This window comes from Trichomonas vaginalis, chromosome IV (genome assembly GCF_026262505.1).
Source record: "Trichomonas vaginalis G3 chromosome IV, whole genome shotgun sequence".
Lineage (NCBI taxonomy): Eukaryota > Parabasalia > Trichomonadida > Trichomonadidae > Trichomonas > Trichomonas vaginalis.
The window spans coordinates 16,380,801-16,394,678 of record NC_067206.1 but is presented as its reverse complement, the minus strand read 5'-3'; the positions used below and the strand labels follow the sequence as shown (position 1 = coordinate 16,394,678).

Genomic DNA, 13,878 nt, shown 5'->3' with positions numbered 1-13,878 from the left:
TTAACCAATTTTTTATCTACAAATTTTATTAGTGTTTGATTCACTTCGTTATGATAACGGTCATATTCTTTCAATACGTAAGTGAAGACAAAATGCGTCGTACCTTCAATCTTAAAGCTTAAAGAACTTTCAACACAGTTTTGAGGGTCTGTCAGTGCGTCAATGAGATAGTATTCGAAGTCAGTCAATAATCTTTTTAAAGTCATTTCATACAGGATAAAATTTAATGTTGTGAAGAAATAGTGTTTATCTCAGAAAAAATAACGCTAATTTTATTTTTATTTATTTTTTTATTTTGTATGTAAAGACAGTAATGTCAACATTAGAGAACACAACAATTGCTATAGTCCATGAAGCTATAAATGAAGAATACGAGTACATACAGTATAACAAACAGTTACGTCTCATTCGTTCAGTCAAAGATGACATGTACCAAATGCAAAGTATAATGAATGCTCTTCGTTCTACAAAGCAAGCATATCATTGGTTTGAAAACCAACAGACAAAAGAACTTTTAGAAGAATTTCCTCATATGATTGCTTCCCTCGGAAAACCGAGAGAAGAGATTCCGTACGAAAATCGCAAGAATTTGGCTCCTGGTTTGAAAGGTTATTATGTTCATAGACTTTTAGTAAACGCTGTAGCAATGTGTGGCTTCACCTCGTTATGCTTGTTATATTTCATGATGTTAGATGAACTATATAAAGCAGAACGCGGAGAGATGGAAAAGAAACTTCAAGCAAAAGATGAAGTCATTGAATCCAAAGACAAAAGCATACAGAAAAGAATACCGCGTTCGGTACCAAAAGGAAAGGAAAAGAGTTATAAGTATATGATAATATACTGAAGAGTTGGAGAAAGAAGAAGATAAAGATGTGGTTATGTTGCATTTAGTCAGAAGAAACAACAAGAGCTTTTATGACTTAGCTAAAAATATAAATCTGACAGAAACTGGTTCTATCGTGAAAACTTACCGATTTCAATGACACCGAATGAGCAAATAAAGGAAATTGTCAAAAATACTCTTCCTCAAACACACTATGACATCAAAGGTTGCACAATACTTACATTCAAAGAAGACTTAACATTACTGAAGGAAAAAATAACAGAATATTTTGATAACTTCAAAGAGGAAGAATAAAAAAATCTAAGCTAATTTTATTTTTTTATAAAATTTTATCTCATATGAAAGAACATGAATTTAGAATATTCGGAACTCATGACAGAAGAAGAGAACGAACAACATCTAAAAGATTATGCAAAATTTCTGAAGACATACAAAGCATTTAAACAATATCTAAATGCTTCTAAAGATTATGCAAAATTTCTGAAGGTATATAAAGCTTATGAAAAAGCGTATGAAAAGTTTATACATTGGGGAATTGTTGTAAAATATCGATATGAAGACTAACCAAAAATATATTTTTGCTTAAATAGCTTCAGGGTCTATTTCTTCAACCATTTCACTTCCTTCGTCAATGTCAATAGAAGCTTCTTCAACCTTTGGTAAGAATTTCTGTATAACATCTTTGTTCGTTATTGTCTTCAGAGATGAAGGATAATATTTCACAGATTTTTCACCCTTCTTATATTCTTTCTGTTCGGAAAGATTTAAAGCAATACTGAAGAAGTCAATATTAGAGTTCTTTATAACAGTATAATGAGTATCTTTGACATTCACGAAGAAACTCTTTTGTTTCAAAACTACTGCTAACTCTTGTGAAGTATAACGTTTGCGGTCAATGACGATAGCTAATGGTCTGACATACTGACCAAACTTAGATTCTTTCACAAACTTCTTGTTAAAGATAACATTAACATTTGAAGCATTATTGAACTCATTCTTGATGGCAGTAGCGAGAGCATTGTATGAAAAGAACTTGCAATCTTGCATGTGTTTCATTAAAATAAAAATATTAAATTATTTTGAAAAATAACTTAAAAAAATCTAATCTAATTTTTTCAAAAAATATTTTTTTTATTTCCTACTAAAGATGTATCGGAAGTTGTCTAAGTTAGAACACTCGGAAATAAAACAACTTCTAACAGAAGCTAACATAGAAGTAGCAAAGCATTACGCAACAAACAAAAAAGCACTCGCTGACATCCTCAATGACTATAATGGTGCAATAAGTTATGATAGAATTCATGAGTTCATAAAGCCGCAACGCGGCGAGGACGAAGTCCATGCAAGAGCATTTCCTTTAAATGACGTTGCTATTGACTTATATCATAGACGTTCAGTACCTCATGAAGTAAGAAGAGAAATGTTTGACATAACAAATGCAAACGTTGGTGAAACAAGAAGAAGAGACGACACACTGAAACAACAGAGAAGAGAGATGTTTAAGAGCGCTATAGAACAAGTTCGCAAAGCTAACGATGTCATTCGTTCCATTGACGACAAACCAAAAGAAGGTGAGAGATGGTTAAAGAAAGATGAAGAGAATAGGAAGAGAAATGTGAAGTCAGGCAATAGACTCATTGACTTTAACATCGAAGCTTTAGATGAACCAAACAGAGACTACTTACACAAACATTTCGGTAAGGTTTTCATGAGACTCTTAGAGAAAATTAAAATAAACTCACAACAGAGATGGATGGTATGGTATAAACTTGGTGGAAAGTATGAATGTTCTACGTTAAACCTCAATAATATTGGAACATTACTACATCAGCTCTTGAAGGAGAACTTTATATCAGAGATAGAAGCAAATGCTGCAGGTATTGTTGAAATGCACTATGACTTCTTCTTGACAAACATAAAGAATCTTACTGAAATAAAGATGTATGATTTAACAGAATATGAAGGCTTAACGATGTCAGATGTAAAGAAAGGCAAACCAAAAAAGAGACCATATAAAGATGAAAGCACACTGACAAATGACCAGAAAGCCATTTTGGAAGCTCTTAAGCAAACAGGAAACCCAGCACTTATAGAAAGCTTTTGGAAAGATAATGGTGAAAAGAAGTTTTATAAGAAGAGAAGCGGTCAGTTCTGGAAGTATCTTTGCACATTACCTATAAATCTTGAACGCTACCAAATCTTCAATGAACTGAACAAAAGAACTGCAACACTTATGACAGAAGATAACTGCTTCGTTTATGCTTGCATTCAGGCTGGAGTAGATGGAGAGACTATTGACCACATTAGAGAAGTCATTCGTGTTAGAGACTTTCCTCAAAGTAAAGTACAAGAAATTTCTGATGCAACAGGTATAGCATTTAATGTTACCATTGGTTACTTCAATGACTCAAGACATAATGAAATAAAGAGATACATACCAAAAGAATGTGAAACTGTTCGAAGTATTGACTTACTTCTTGTTGAAGACCATTACATGTTAAATGAAAGATTACCTATAACAACATATTTCATTCGAAACTATAAAGAAATTCTCAAAGCTTGTGGTGGAATGAACATTGAGAAACAGATGAAGATTTATACAAAGAGAGAAGATAAATATGTAGTTCGTTATGATAGAACAACACCGTTATGGGATGTTATGAAAACATTGTGGGAGTGCAAATATTTCGAACCTATTTCTTATGGAGAACTTTTCACATATACGACTGACTTATATAAACAGAACCTTGCACCATTTAAAGATTTGACATATGCTCCAAAGTATTGTGTACAACTGAAGAAGAAAGCCGAGTCAAAAGAAGTAAATAAAAATAAGTGCAAGTTCATTCCTGAGCACGTTTTCTTTGCTGACTTTGAGTGCAGTACCGATGGCTTTCATAAAGCTTTTAACATATGTTACGACAGTGAAGATGGTTCAGTGAGTGAAAGCATTTGGGGTCAGAACTGTGCAACAGAATTTTTGGAGCGACTTCCTGACAAGAGTTTAATATATTTCCATAACCTCAGTTATGATATAAACTTCATCTTAAGACACATGACAGAAGTGAAAGGAACTCCCATCATTAAAGGTTCACGAACAATGCAAATAACTGGCTTATATAAAGGAAGGGCAATTATTATAAAAGACTCTTACAGTGTTATAAATAAGAAGCTTAAACTATTTCCTGCTATGTTTAACTTACAAACAGGACCGAAAGAAGTATTTCCATATAACTACTACAGCAGTGTTTTGTTAGCAAATGACAACAGAACTGGTGTCATTTCTGAAGCATGTAAGTTTATCCGGGATGCAGATACATTCATGAAAAACATAGATTCCATCAAAGGTTGCAGAATAGATGAAAACCACTTCGACTTAGAAAAGTATAGTACATTTTATTCCAAACAAGATGTAAGAATTTTAAGAGAAGGTTTTGTTAAGTTCCGCAATGACATATTGAAAGAATTTGATTTAAACGTTTATGACTACGTTAGTATTTGTTCAATTGCTAACAAATTATTTGAGAACAGAGTGTACTTCCCGAATGGAAATTTATATGACCTCTCAAATAAACCAAGAGAATTTATTTCGAGATGCATTCAAGGTGGAAGATGTATGTTGTCAGATAACATTAAACAAAAGAGTAAAGAGAAACTCATTGCTGATTTCGACGCTGTTTCATTATATCCATCCGCTATAGCAAGACTTTATACTTTAGAAGGTATTCCAAAGGTTATGAAGAAAGAAATGTTAAGCACAGAGTATCTCATGAGACATTTATTCGATGACGACCAAAAGGAACCCATTGGTGAAAAGTTTGTGTCTGGCTTCTTTGTTCTCATTAAGATAACAGAGATTGGAATACATAGACACTTTCCTTTAATAGTTTGTGACCCTGAACTAAATCCAGAACTTAACGTTCCCAGAAGTTCAAACACTTGCTGTTTAATGTATGTTGACCATATAACATTACAAGACCTCATAAAATATCAAGGTGTCAAATGTGAAGTGTTGCAAGGATACTATTACGATGGAAACAGAGATATTAGAATAAGAGATGAAGTAAAGAAGTTGTTTGAGTTAAGGTTAAAGTATAAGAAAGAAGGAAATCCTTTGCAAGAAAATATAAAGCTCATTCTGAACAGTATTTATGGCAAAACTATTCTATCTCCTATTGAGTCAAAAATAACCATAGTAAATGACAAAGATGCTATAAGATATGTCATCAGAAACTACAACCATATAGTGAAGTTCGAAGGTTTGGATGGTTCGGATAAAACTATTTTCAAGCTAACGAAAAGCATTTGCAGACACTTTAACTTCTGTCCACTTGGTGTTAATATTCTGTCTATGTCGAAGAGAATAATGTGTGAAGTATTCTGTACTGCTGAAGATATGGGTCTTCAAATATTTTACCAGGACTGCGATAGCATGCATATTTTCAATGAAGACATACCAAAGCTTGCAGCAGAGTTTAAGAAGAGATACGGTAGAGAACTTATTGGTAAAACATTAGGTCAGTTCCATTCTGACTTCGCAGAAATAACACCTGGAAAACAAAGTTTAGCATACAAGTCAATATTTTGTGGAAAGAAGACTTACATAGACTTACTCACGAATGATTTAAATGAAGTTGCATTCCATGCACGTTGCAAAGGTGTCAAACAAGACGTTCTTGCTTTAACAGCTAATGAAATGTTTCCTGAAGCTATACAATGCTATTACAATGAAGATAAGAACATTCACATACCTGTTGGAACATATGACAAAGACTCTGAGTTCAGTTTAATGAAACTTTACAAAGCACTTTATGACGGTCAAGAGATTGGATTTGACTTATGTAAGTCTTCTAGTCCTTGCTTTGCTGAAAAGTTTAACTTCTCAATAACGACTAAAACAAGCTTTATTCGTAAGTTGAAGTTCTGAGGTCATTTATTTTTGTCAGCAGTGAGACCATTCATGATAAAAATAAAACTAGCGTAGATTTTACAATACTGCGATGGTAGAGTTTAAGAGTTGTGCTTCAATGTAGAGACAGTCCTTATGGTCTGGAGGTAAGAACACTGGGCAGTTATGGTCATGAGTGGAGAACATGTCTATCCAAAACTCACGATTGAAGCCAGTTAATTTATAGTATTTAGGGTTAGGAAGTGGTGAAGTTCTTGTATGACCAATGAACTTATTTTCAACTCCCTTACTTAAGTTTGAATATAATATAGCTTGCTTTCTATCCCAAATGCCAGGTGTTACAATCTTTGAAAATTCATTTTTCCTCGGATGCATTGCATCATAATTGAAAACATTTTTGAAATCATCACTTGGTTCAGAGATTTGAAATCTTATACGTAATGGATTTTCTTTCTCTTTAGCGACTTCATTGAATGGTGAGAATACAACAAACTGACAGTCATGTGTTCCATCTTCATTTTCATTAAATTCATAATGAAAGTCTATAAGTTGTGGCTGACTACCTTCTTCTTTCAGTTGTGCAAGAAACTCATGTAAAGGCTGTAAAGTTTGTACTTCAATGTTGAACTTTTTCTCGAACATCTCATTAAATGAAATCATACATTGTTGCAATGTTGTATCGTCTTTAAAGTATTTGTATATGTGAATGTTTTGGGCGCTTAAAGACTGTTCGTCATTTTCTATCTCGACTTGAAGTATAAAGTCAACCTTTCTGAAAGCACGTGTTATATACATATTTGTTATGCCAATGTACTTCTCTTCATTTATGTTCACAATCCAGTCTGTTGGAAACTTAAACGTTACTCTGTTCCCCTTTATTTTGACGTCAGGGTTTTCACTACTGAACGCAACAGATAAAGGTATTTGTCTATACATTTAGTTCCGATAAAAATAAACCATTTACTCTTTCTTTGCTTCAGCTTCTTTAGCTTTTGCTTCAGCTTCTTCTCTAGCTTTTTTTGCCAGTAGTCTTGGGTTCTTTTGTCTTCCAGCAGCTAATGCAGCAAGTTGTTTTTCACTAAGTTTTCTCTTTGGTCTCTCTGGCTTTTGTTCTTGTTTTTGTTCCTTCAGTTCGGATAAAATTTGCTCACGAATTTCTTTCTTCAATGCTTCAACATCTATGACCCCTTGGGTCTTGTCCGTAGGGCTTGTCTGAGTCATTTGACTGCAGATAAAAAAAAAAATTAAAACTTTAACCGATGTAAAATGAGCTTGTCAAAATCAGAGCGAGAGTCTATTATATTAAATGACGCAAGAGGAATACAACATCCTTTCTATTACGTAAGTCAGAGTAAAGATGGTAAAATATACGTAAGAAAAAGAAAGGTTCCATTAGCGAATGCAGAAAGCGACAACATTAAGGTGTATGGCAAGGGTGAAGTCCATATAAAACCTTCTGTTCAAACTGAGCCACCAAAAGAACAAGAAGAAAAGAAGCCAGATGTACTTTCAATAACTAACCAAGAGCTTATTGCAAAGTTCGTGAATTTCATTGAAAAACAAACCGAGTCAAAGAACCCTGACCCGCCAGTGAAGAAGTTGAGACAAAAGAGAATGTACAGTTCATTGAAAATGTCAAGAAACAACTTCCACCACGAATGCAAGAAGAAGAGTGAGAATAATGAAGTAAATAGATATTTTTATCTGAAGTAAATACATGCAGAATGAACAGCTAAATGAATTTACTCCAGCAGAGCATATTCATCAGATTCGCTCATATTTCGATATCATAGACAATGCAGTTCAAATTGGTGACACTAATAGAAAATATTCTGACGCAAAGATTCCATCACAACCTGGAACTGCTAAAGATAACACATGGGTAACATTCAATCTCTCACCTCCTGGTGAAAATATGTTGGACCTTTACAATACATTCATTACGTATAAAATGGAAGGTAAATTTATTGCAGATAAAGAAATTGGTTCAGGTTCCAATAAAACAAACCCACCAGGATTTTGGATTGGTTTCGATGACGCTTTCTATGCAGTTGCTGGATATCAAATCCTTGCAAATGGTCGTATTGTATATTCTCAAGAACGCAAGAGAAGAAGCATATATAACTTCAAACTCACAAACTACCGAACAAATAAAGAAAGTAGATGTTTTCTCAAAGACTCGACATGAAGATGTATGGAGTCATTCGGGAACATGCAGAACAGGACAAATTGTTAGTGGTCCAATTACAGCAGGAAAATCATTTGATTTTAAGCTTCGTTTAAGAATTCCTGTTAGAAGATTCCTTCCATTAGAAGCTATTCGATTTATTCCAGCTTTTGCAGGAAACATTCAGCTTAAAGTAAAGTTCAGTAGCGACGCCTTACAATGCACATCTATATCTGTAAATGATATCATTGCTTTCATCCAACTCTTAAAGTTGCATTTGCTTCAGATTCAAATCCACCGACAAATAAATTTGTTCCATGGAATGAACCATTCACTATGATAACGAAGGCAGTAGAAGCTAGTGGAACAGTTACTATACAACTGTAACCAGCAACTATTTCGAACAAAGATGGATTTTAATGAATGTTTCATTCATCCAAAGTCATTCTCTTTAGACCCTAACATTTATACAGAACTTGTAGAACATTATACAAACGAGGCTTTATGTTTTCCTGTTAAAGTTATGGATTGGATTCCTATGGACGGTTCATTCTCAAAGAATACAGATAGTTCAAGTGCAACATTTACAGCAGCTTATACGCCTATTAATGTTAAAAGTATTTGGGCACTATTTAGAAAGAAAGACAACTATTATGTTAATTTTGAGAACCCTAAGTTTAAATATCTTCAGCTTTCCATGGGAGCTTATGGAAATATGCCTGCAGAACCTGAAAAATCATATGACCTGTATTTTATGAAATGGTTGCGAACGCTTGCAATACAAACAATGATATGATAGGATTTAATGAAGATGTTATGAGGTCATTGGTGGATGATGATAGTGTGGAACATAAATGGATAGCTATGACAACACACATTTCTTATGTGGTTTTCCAACAGAAGTGGACTTTTGCTTCCAGCAAGGTCAAACATCTACTGCTCCAATAACATACAAATTGTCTGTTAAAGGACCTATTGAACTAGCAACTGAAAACGTACCAAAGCCACTTATTGGATTTATGAGGGATTGTTGCTTTGCCATTCAGGTGCGTGCTAATGGAATCCCATAATAAGATTAGATGACTATAACTTAGCCGCGGACGACAGTGAGGAATAAAGGATGAACGTTTATTTTTAAAGCTTATAAATGAGTTCTTCATCAAGCTCTCGCGAACCTTCACCATCTATGAAACAAACTTTACCAAACGATTATGGAGCACCTATTGAATATTTCTTACGAGCTGCACAATGGCAAAGAGCAGTCTCACCAAGGTTAGGTGTTCCACCAGCTCCTGTCAAAATAGCATTTGGTCAAGTCCTTATATAAAATATGGTCTCCCACTAGGTTTGCTAGCTACAGCAGGAGCAGTTATGATGTTGAAAAGAAATAAAGCAAATGTTGTAAATAATACTGAAGTAGCTGAAGTTAAACAAACTCCAACACCTTCGCCAAAACCAACGCCTTCACAAGCAAAACCTTCAATGACTCCTGAACCTATGGAAGTACAAACTCCTGTTCAAAAGTCAACTCCTAAACCGACTCCAACATTTAAACCAGAACCTACTCCTCAAATAAATCGTAAAACTCCTGCGTTTCCTTACTGAAAAAATAACGTTATTTTTATTTAATATTAAAATTTTTATTTGATTGAAATGACAAATAAAGTCACTGAAGCAATGAAACAAAAGTTTTTGGTAGAATACATTAAATCAGGAACTATTCCAGAAGGTTTTTACATTCATACTATGAAGGATGGTAGAGTTCAGTTTAGAAAGATAAAGCAACCATTAGATAGAGAAGGAATTTTGAGAAAGATTAAACTTCATGAGGACAACATTGCTGAACTTAAGAAGAAGCTAGAAGAGTTGGAGAAAGGAAGAGAGTTATAAAGCAATGAATTCAACAGGGTGAAAAAACAGCTGAAAAAAGAGGTGAGATCTCACCACTTCACCTAAATTTATTTTTGTGCTATGTTTTCATACGTGTGAGGGTGGTGATATCATTAATTTTTAAGTTTATTTTTTATTTTATTTTTATATAAATGACAGAACAAAAGCAACTCATACAAATCGAAAAATATAACAAACATACATTTAAACATTTATTCTTCCTTCCTGAGCATAACTTGTTTTTTACACTTCATCCTAGACCAGTTGACTATACATTGACTGTGTATAAAGATTGTCATGGTAGTTTTATAAAAACTTATGATGATGAAGGTAAGTTAACAAGACTATGCATTTCAAAACTTGAGAAACTTTATGACTTCAAGTATGACTACAATAGAGTTAACATTGACAATGAAGATATAGAAGAAAATTTATGAGAACGTTTATTTTTTCATTAGTGAGTTCGTTAGCGAAGTCGTTAGTGAGGTGAAATGGTTGGCGGTTTTGTAAATATTTAAGGTTAAGTTAGTGTTGTCGTTTGTGTTGTAAAATATACGTTAGCGGTTTCGTAAAGTGTCAAATTCACATATAATGGGTAAGTAGGTGCGCAGTGCCTCCGTACACGACTAACCCATACTAACTATGATTTCTCACATCTCACTCAAGTCTCATTACTTACCCTATCTTTTTAACCTTTTCTGATAATTACTGAAATAACTAAATCCTTTTTTTAGTTTAATTCTGATATTAAATTTTTAAAATCTCTTTAATTTTTTGAACTACACCTTTAATTTGTAATTGCCGATTTCACAGATTTGAACCATTTAATAAAATAACATTATTCAACTTAATCATATCAAACATGGTAGTTTGATTTTCAGATCTACATTTTAAAAACCTCTTTATTATCTTGAGTTATACTTTTATTATATAATACCTGAGTTCATAACTGAAAACTCTTAATTAGAGTACAATATTCAACTTAATCATAACAAGATTTGTTGAATTTCAAATTTGATTTATATCTTCCATCACTTAAAACTCTCACAGCTTACAATATAAGCTAAAAAGTATATTTTCATAGTAATAAAATTAATTATTAAATTTTTTACTTTTTCCTTTCCAAAACTAGAAAAAAAGGAAGGGAAAAGTGAAAAAGAAGAAAGAAAAGAGAAAAAGAAAAAAAAGAAGAGAAAAGAAGAAAAAATAATAATGAGCATATTATATAATTGTGGTCATAGGCCGAGTGGCGTGGAAAGGGTGGAGCCCGAAGGGCGACATCCTTTCCACGCCACGAGGCCCGATTTTTGGCCACTTTTTTGATTTTGGCCGCGTGCCAGCTCCTGGCAGGCGGCCCGCAAAATTGTGCCAGTTTGTACAACCCTATCTCAAAATTTCATATTTATGAACTATAATAGAGCAAAACATGAATTATCATGTCAATGCGGCGCTCATTATACAGTTTACTATGACAAAACGCTCAAATGTTACAAAATACGAGTTGATAAATCTCATTCGGATTGTATGGAATCAACAACCATCCCCACAATAGTATTAGATTATCTTATTGAATCAAATAATGACTCATTTATCAGTAATAATTTTACAAATTTTCATCGTATCGTTCAAAAACAATTCAAAAGGGAAATAGGAGAAGATACTTTTCGAAAACGTGTAAAAGCAATTTTTCATATTACAGATTCTGATTTAGTGAATAGTTTCAAAAAACTAATTTCATTGAATAATCATATTGTTGAATCAGGAGGTTGTTCCATTATTTCTACAGGTGAAAAAAATGATAAAAATGAGTATATTTACAAAATTAACGAATTAATTGAAGATCCAAACTTTATAATAAATGTATTTCAATTTTACCACCGGTATCAGAATTGTTTCTTAAATCAGAAAGATTTAACAATATTCTTCTTGTGGATGCCACTAGAACCAATACAAACTGTGCGGGTAAAATGGGGGTAATTGCCACTACATCTCCAACCAGACGAGCTATTCCGATAGCATATGGTTGGTCTGTGGAAGAAGATCTTCCACTAATGTCTAGTTTATTTAAGACAATTCTCAATAAAATCACCAAAAATGACATTTCAATTATCTTGAGTGACGGCGGAACAGCTATTAAAGGGGCATTAATTGAAAATGGATTGATTCAAAAACAACGGAGGTGCATTTTTCACCTTTTCGAAGATGTGAAATATTCGAAATGTATAAAAATAATATGGTCTTTGAATTTGGCTATAAACTCTGTTGATTATACAAACAAATTAAATGACATCAAAAAATCAATAACAGAAAATTATCCAAATTATTCGGAAACAAAAATTGATAAATTTATTAAAAAATTAAAAGACGCAAATCCCTTTAAGTTCAATTCATTTGACCAAGGATTGCAAGCTACTTCTGTTTTGGAAGCCTTAAATGAGGAATTCCAAAAAAGAAAAATTTTCGATATTATTGAAGCTTTTGCCTGGTTTACAGATGCAACAGTCAAATATGGAGTTGAGGCATTGAAAGTTAGTTAGTAAACATATCAAGGGTACGGAGGCACTGCGCGTCTCCTTACCCATTATATGTGAATTTGACACTTTACGAAACCGTTAACGTATATTTTACAACACAAACGACAACACTAACTTAACCTTAAATATTTACAAACCGCCACCCACTTCACCTCACTACTGTAAAAAAATAAACGTTCTCACTTACAAAAGTATTGCAACTCCTCCCATTGCTGTGCTTCACACAACAGTTCATATTCTTCTGACTCACTTTCTTCTTCATATAGGTCAAAATCACTGTCAAAATAAATGTTAGTAAGTTTTGACAAAGCTAATGAAACACGCTTACCGTTTGTATCGTATGCTTGTATAAACTTTCCATTATGCTTGTAGTCATAAACGCTCAAACTAACTTTACCTTTTCTCCCTCGTATCTGATAGAATGTATTTTCACGAGGAACGAAGAACAAATTCTTGAACTCATGACCGTTGTAGTTTGTTATCTCAATAGTTTTCGTCATTTATATAAAATTAAAATAAAAAATAAAATAAAAAAATAAACTTAAAAATAAATAATATCACCACCCTCACACGTATGAAAACATAGCACAAAAATAAACTTAGGGTAGAAGGTTAGATCTAACCCGATTTCTAACCTCTTTTCTACCCTGTTGAATTCATTGCTTTATAACTCTCTTCCTTTCTCCAACTCTTCTAGCTTCTTCTTAAGTTCAGCAATGTTGTCCTCATGAAGTTTAATCTTTCTCAAAATTCCTTCTCTATCTAATGGTTGCTTTATCTTTCTAAACTGAACTCTACCATCCTTCATAGTATGAATGTAAAAACCTTCTGGAATAGTTCCTGATTTAATGTATTCTACCAAAAACTTTTGTTTCATTGCTTCAGTGACTTTATTTGTCATTTCAATCAAATAAAAATTTTAATATTAAATAAAAATAACGTTATTTTTTCAGTAAGGAAACGCAGGAGTTTTACGATTTATTTGAGGAGTAGGTTCTGGTTTAAATGTTGGAGTCGGTTTAGGAGTTGACTTTTGAACAGGAGTTTGTACTTCCATAGGTTCAGGAGTCATTGAAGGTTTTGCTTGTGAAGGCGTTGGTTTTGGCGAAGGTGTTGGAGTTTGTTTAACTTCAGCTACTTCAGTATTATTTACAACATTTGCTTTATTTCTTTTCAACATCATAACTGCTCCTGCTGTAGCTAGCAAACCTAGTGGGAGACCATATTTTATATAAGGACTTGACCAAATGCTATTTTTGACAGGAGCTGGTGGAACACCTAACCTTGGTGAGACTGCTCTTTGCCATTGTGCAGCTCGTAAGAAATATTCAATAGGTGCTCCATAATCGTTTGGTAAAGTTTGTTTCATAGATGGTGAAGGTTCGCGAGAGCTTGATGAAGAACTCATTTATAAGCTTTAAAAATAAACGTTCATCCTTTATTCCTCACTGTCGTCCGCGGCTAAGTTATAGTCATCTAATCTTATTATGGGGATTCCATTAGCACGCACCTGAATGGCAAAGCAACAATC

The 13,878-nt window shown here is 33.4% G+C and overlaps 10 protein-coding genes and 1 pseudogene across 11 annotated transcripts, besides 4 other annotated features; 5 read left to right on the top strand and 6 right to left on the bottom strand.

The window, feature by feature from the left end:
* Nucleotides 1–10,455: part of a mobile genetic element that runs on past the window's edge.
* TVAGG3_0105670 (uncharacterized protein) lies at nucleotides 1,452–1,903 on the bottom strand (the record flags this gene model as incomplete). The annotated part of the gene is made up of 1 exon (XM_051222942.1): nucleotides 1,452–1,903. A coding segment is annotated over one exon (452 nt), but the record flags the coding sequence as incomplete, so codon positions are not given.
* On the top strand, nucleotides 2,343–3,523 carry TVAGG3_0105660 (organellar and viral DNA polymerase type B; the record flags this gene model as incomplete). The annotated part of the gene is made up of 1 exon (XM_051222941.1): nucleotides 2,343–3,523. A coding segment is annotated over one exon (1,181 nt), but the record flags the coding sequence as incomplete, so codon positions are not given.
* TVAGG3_0105650 (organellar and viral DNA polymerase type B) lies at nucleotides 3,903–4,660 on the top strand (the record flags this gene model as incomplete). Its single annotated transcript, XM_051222940.1, has 1 exon — nucleotides 3,903–4,660. A coding segment is annotated over one exon (758 nt), but the record flags the coding sequence as incomplete, so codon positions are not given.
* Nucleotides 4,797–5,774, top strand: TVAGG3_0105640 (organellar and viral DNA polymerase type B; the record flags this gene model as incomplete). Its single annotated transcript, XM_051222939.1, has 1 exon — nucleotides 4,797–5,774. The coding sequence occupies one exon, from the start codon at nucleotides 4,797–4,799 to the stop codon at nucleotides 5,772–5,774; it is 978 nt and encodes a 325-aa protein (XP_051107925.1).
* On the bottom strand, nucleotides 5,835–6,551 carry TVAGG3_0105630 (uncharacterized protein; the record flags this gene model as incomplete). Its single annotated transcript, XM_051222938.1, has 1 exon — nucleotides 5,835–6,551. One exon carries the CDS (start codon nucleotides 6,549–6,551, stop codon nucleotides 5,835–5,837), a length of 717 nt encoding a protein of 238 aa, XP_051107924.1.
* TVAGG3_0105620 (uncharacterized protein) lies at nucleotides 6,717–6,977 on the bottom strand (the record flags this gene model as incomplete). The annotated part of the gene is made up of 1 exon (XM_051222937.1): nucleotides 6,717–6,977. The coding sequence occupies one exon, from the start codon at nucleotides 6,975–6,977 to the stop codon at nucleotides 6,717–6,719; it is 261 nt and encodes an 86-aa protein (XP_051107923.1).
* TVAGG3_0105610 lies at nucleotides 9,203–9,528 on the top strand (annotated as a pseudogene). The gene has a single exon. A coding segment is annotated over exon 1 (326 nt).
* On the top strand, nucleotides 9,577–9,813 carry TVAGG3_0105600 (uncharacterized protein; the record flags this gene model as incomplete). Its single annotated transcript, XM_001292950.1, has 1 exon — nucleotides 9,577–9,813. One exon carries the CDS (start codon nucleotides 9,577–9,579, stop codon nucleotides 9,811–9,813), a length of 237 nt encoding a protein of 78 aa, XP_001292951.1.
* Nucleotides 9,814–10,455: a terminal%2Cinverted (terminal inverted repeat of Maverick-1C transposon ID:TVAGG3_0105590).
* A 1,889-nt stretch (nucleotides 10,456–12,344) lies between these two features.
* Nucleotides 12,345–13,878: part of a mobile genetic element that runs on past the window's edge.
* On the bottom strand, nucleotides 12,527–12,847 carry TVAGG3_0105580 (uncharacterized protein; the record flags this gene model as incomplete). The annotated part of the gene is made up of 1 exon (XM_001294286.1): nucleotides 12,527–12,847. One exon carries the CDS (start codon nucleotides 12,845–12,847, stop codon nucleotides 12,527–12,529), a length of 321 nt encoding a protein of 106 aa, XP_001294287.1.
* Nucleotides 12,848–13,011: a terminal%2Cinverted (terminal inverted repeat of Maverick-1B transposon ID:TVAGG3_0105390).
* On the bottom strand, nucleotides 13,012–13,248 carry TVAGG3_0105570 (uncharacterized protein; the record flags this gene model as incomplete). Its single annotated transcript, XM_001294285.1, has 1 exon — nucleotides 13,012–13,248. The coding sequence occupies one exon, from the start codon at nucleotides 13,246–13,248 to the stop codon at nucleotides 13,012–13,014; it is 237 nt and encodes a 78-aa protein (XP_001294286.1).
* On the bottom strand, nucleotides 13,297–13,755 carry TVAGG3_0105560 (repellent protein 1 family; the record flags this gene model as incomplete). The annotated part of the gene is made up of 1 exon (XM_001294284.1): nucleotides 13,297–13,755. One exon carries the CDS (start codon nucleotides 13,753–13,755, stop codon nucleotides 13,297–13,299), a length of 459 nt encoding a protein of 152 aa, XP_001294285.1.